The sequence below is a fragment of the Sminthopsis crassicaudata genome, chromosome 6 (genome assembly GCF_048593235.1).
Source record: "Sminthopsis crassicaudata isolate SCR6 chromosome 6, ASM4859323v1, whole genome shotgun sequence".
NCBI lineage: Eukaryota > Metazoa > Chordata > Mammalia > Dasyuromorphia > Dasyuridae > Sminthopsis > Sminthopsis crassicaudata.
The window spans coordinates 241,582,772-241,587,361 of NC_133622.1; the positions used below are offsets into that span (position 1 = coordinate 241,582,772).

General features: G+C 31.9%; 1 protein-coding gene across 1 annotated transcript; it reads right to left on the minus strand.

Moving 5' to 3' along the window:
• Positions 1 to 320: 320 nt before the first annotated feature.
• LOC141547142 (olfactory receptor 10AG1-like) lies at positions 321 to 1,286 on the minus strand. The gene has a single exon (XM_074275544.1). The coding sequence runs from the start codon at positions 1,242 to 1,244 to the stop codon at positions 321 to 323; it is 924 nt and encodes a 307-aa protein (XP_074131645.1). The 5' UTR covers positions 1,245 to 1,286.
• Positions 1,287 to 4,590: the final 3,304 nt, after the last annotated feature.

A 4,590-nucleotide genomic window follows, 5' to 3' on the forward strand; every position in this document is an offset into this window, starting at 1 on the left:
ATGCATACAGAGTTAAAATGGCCAATAGCTAAACAAGTACATTTTGAGTAAAAGAAGTAAGTTTGAGTTCTTTAGGATAATAGGACAACATATACTCAAGTTACACTTCATGTTTCCATACAAAGTAGTCACAAGGACTAGTGAAATAAACTAGACATCAAAGAGGCATTGAATATCTTTAAATATAATCTCTTCTACTTTGTTTTAAATATATCATAAATTACTATGAAAAGAAGAAATCTATTTCTTACCTCCAGTGTGACAAATGGAAAGAAAAACTATTTTATTTTTAGATTTGACCATTTAATTAGTGAATCACATCATTTTGGAAGGAGTTTTCTCATTGCAGCAATTACATCCTTATTCCTCAGGCTATATATAATAGGGTTTAATACTGGAGTCACTATAGTATAGAAAAGAGCCAAGACCTTGCTTGATTTACCTGAATGACTGGATTTGGATCGAAAATAAGTAATAGTACCAGACCCATAGAATAAACATACAACCATAAGATGAGAAGAACAAGTAGAAAAGGCTTTGGATTTCCCTGAAGTCGATGGTAACTTCAGAATAGTAGCTATGATTGTGAAATAGGATATGAGTATCAGCAGAAAGGGAATCATGACAAAAATGAAAGTGTTAACAAGTAAAGAGACCTCTTTCTTATATGTGTCCCCACAGGCGACCTCCAGCACTGTTGAGGAGTCACAGAAAATATGATTGAGTTTGTTAGGACCACAAAAGTTCAGAGAGAAAATATAATATGTGACACCTATCTGAGCTGGTATCCCAGTGATCCAGGAGGCAATCACCAGTTGGACACATATCTTGTGATTCATGATGAGAGGATAGTAAAGAGGCTTACAGATGGCTACATATCTGTCATAAGCCATCACAGCCAGGAATAAACACTCTGCAGCTCCTAGAATATAAAGGAAGCAAGATTGTGTAGCACAGGACAGGAATAGGATGTTTCCCTTCTGAGTCCAAATATCTCTTAGCAGTCTAGGCAGAGTGACTGAACTATAACAGATTTCCAAGAAGGAAAAATTTCCAAGGAAAAAGTACATAGGGGTTTGAAGAGTAGGATTCATCTTAATTATTACAATGAGCAGACCATTTCCTATGAGTATATTTATATAGATGATTAAAAAAATTCCAAATAGTAGATTTTGGAGTTTGGGAAGCTCAGAAAATCCCAGAAGAATGAATTCCACCACAAATGTCACATTGCTTCTTTCCATTTTGTCACTTTCTTCTGGCTGTGAAAATATTGAATTCAGAATGAGCAAATAACTTTTTTCTCTAGGCCTCAGTTACAAAGTTAGAAATATAGAAAGGGAGATGGACAGAGAGTATTGTTTAAATGACCTCTTAGATCACTCTTAGCCTTTACAATTTGTATGGGATTTTCCTAGGAATTGTATTATTTAATGTTCTATCCTATAAAGATCACTCCTAAGTATGAATGAACATGCCATATTCTCTCTTAGAAGGTCAAAGTCAACAAATGAATTTAAGTTAAGTATGAACTATGTGTGATGGAGTATATTAATGTTATAATACTATCTTTCTAGAATATAAAGTGAAAATATGGAATTTAGATACTGGGACACTGATGCATTGCTGGTGGAACTTGAGTGGATCCAATCATTTTGGAACTATGCTCAAAAACCTATCAAACTCTGTCTACCCTTTGATCCAGCAGTGTTTCTAGTTGGATTATATCTCAAAGAGATCTTAAAAGAGGGAAAAGGACCCACATGTACAAAAATGTTTAGGGCAGCCCTTTTTGTAGTGGCTAGAAACTGGAAACTGAGTAGATGTCCCTCAATTGGAGAATAACTGAATGAGTTGTGGTATAGAAATGCTATGGAATACTATTGTTTTGAAAGAAATGACCAGCAGGATGATTTCAGAGAGGCCTGGAGAGACTTATGGGAACTGATACAAAGTGAAATCAATAGAACCAGATCATTATACATGGCAACAATAAGATTATATGATTATCGATTCTGACGAACATGGCTCTCTTCAACATTGAGATGATTCAAACCAGTTCTACTTGTGCAGTGATAAAGAGAATCATCTATACCCTGAGAGAGTACCATGGGAACAGAGGGAGGAACACAACATAGCATTCTTACTCTCTCTGTTATTTGCTTGCATTTTTTTTTCTCAGTTTTTCTTTTTCTTCTTTCTTGGACTTATTTTTCTTGTGCAACCAGATAACTGTATAAATATGTATACCCATATGGGATCTAACATTTATTTGTATTGGACTACCTGCCAGATAGGGGAGGGGTTAGGGGGAAGAAGGGGAAAATTTGTAACAAAAGATTGTGCAAGAGTCAATGATGGAAAAATTACCCATGAATATGCTCGGTATTTAAAAAAAAAAAAAAAAAAAGTTTAATTAAAAAAAAAAAAGGAAAAGAAAGGAAGGAAGGAAGGAAAATTGGGAGAAAAATCTGGAATAAATATTGAGAAGATGAATGATGAAAACAATCTGTGCATGTTTTTGGAAAAATAGAATATCATCATAAAACATTAATATTTTTTTAAAAATAAAGTTTTTTGGACAACAAAGGTCTTTTCTTAGATATCTCAATGTACCTTGAAGATAATACATGAACAAATGTGTATTTAAAATGTGGATCACTATTATGTTAAGTGTCCACATATACTTAGTACTCCTAAATATTTCTTTTATTGAATAATGTGTAAAATAGCATCTTTAGAAATTCTATCATCTATGGTAACAGATGCATAATTTTAAAGTAAGTTTTTTCTCATTTCAAATTTTAGTTTGAACTTTTGGTCTATTCATTCCCAGTGCAATATATATTAAACTGAGAATTAAACATTGAGTTGTATGCAAAAATATATTTGTGTATTATTGTAAATGTATGCATATACTTATATTTATATATACTTGTGTACATACAGAGATACAGATATATGTGTGTATATACATGTTCATCTGTGAACAAATATGTATATATACATATATTTATAGATACATATATACAGATACACAGAGAAATGTATACACATTATATTGAATTACATGTTGAATTTTAGCTAGAGCTAAGATAAGAATCTGGTAAATATATTCCATATAAGAAATAAGTCAAATCATGGAGTAGTAGCTTTAGGTTTTTGAAAGCACCTATAGGTACAGAAGATTGATTTTTTTTATAGCATCATGACAAAAAAAGAAGCAAAAGTGTTATAACTCCTTTAAATTTAGTAAAGCTCTATTCTCAAACCTAAACATGGTACATCTCTAACCATCTTGGTTCTTCCATTGTGGTAACTTGGCAACACATTCAATCTACTCATAAAATTCATATTAAAGTCTTCCTTTTACTGCCTATTGCTGTCTTGAACAAGCAATTTAATTTTATTGTGCCTTGTCTTCCTCAGCTATATTATGAAAGGATTAGAGTAGTTCTGAGATCTTTTTCAGATCAATGTTTACAATTCTGTGACCAGACAACATTCAGGATCATTTCACCATTTAATATCACTCATTTTCAATCCCTATCTCTGAATATTAGAAAATATGAAACAAAAGTTAGTTTTACATTACTGTTTCCTATCTTCATCCGTTAGGCTATTTGATTGGTAAGTCACAACTACTTAAAGAAAATGTTTGCACAATATCTTTAAGTGATTAGCTGGTGCCAATTCTCTGTCTTCCCACTTACAGAGAAATACAGGTTAATTCATCAAAGTTAAAGGAACATATGTTACAATTACAATTTGGACCAAATTCTCATTAATCTATACATAGGGAAAAGCTACTCCATTCTAGCTATGTGACTTCATGGAAAAGGCAAAAACAAAACAAACAAAAGAAATAAACATACAAATAAAGACCAAAGCTTAGCATAAAGATTTGGGTCACAATAATAGTGACCTCCCTTAAATACATCAAAACACTAAGCATTCCTCTTGAGCATATACTTTACTTTTCAATTCTCTTCACTAAAGCACATCTCTTCTTCAGAAGAATAGCAAGAGTGGCATTTTTTTTTTTTTTTTGGTCTATTCTATTTTTTTTTTTTACATTGATGCAATTTATACACACACACACACACAATCACATCACAGCATCTCACAACAAATTGCAGCTATATAAAACAAAACATGAGTTTGGTATGAAGAAAATACACAAGTCATTCATCACAATATTTCTATGGCAAGAGGAGACATACATGTTTCAGTGTCAGACAGTAGAGTAATTAGTGTTCTGAACTCTTGCAAAAAAAAAAAAAATGCAGTCACTGAAGTAACCAATTTTCTTCCTAGGATTAGGATTTAAAATTACAACCAATAACAAGGAAATAAAATCTTCCTTGTCCTTAAGATATTTTATGGTCCTCCATTAAGCTTTTAGTTTGCCAGAATTTTCAGGTTTAGCTCCAAAATTACAATTGATTATGTGGGTATATAATAACACATATGATTACACTAAATTTAATGGTGAATAAACTAAGAAAGTCTATTGTAAATTCATAACTAGAAAACTCAGTATGTAGCTAATATTTTTAATAATTGATGTTTTGCCAAGTATATTACATA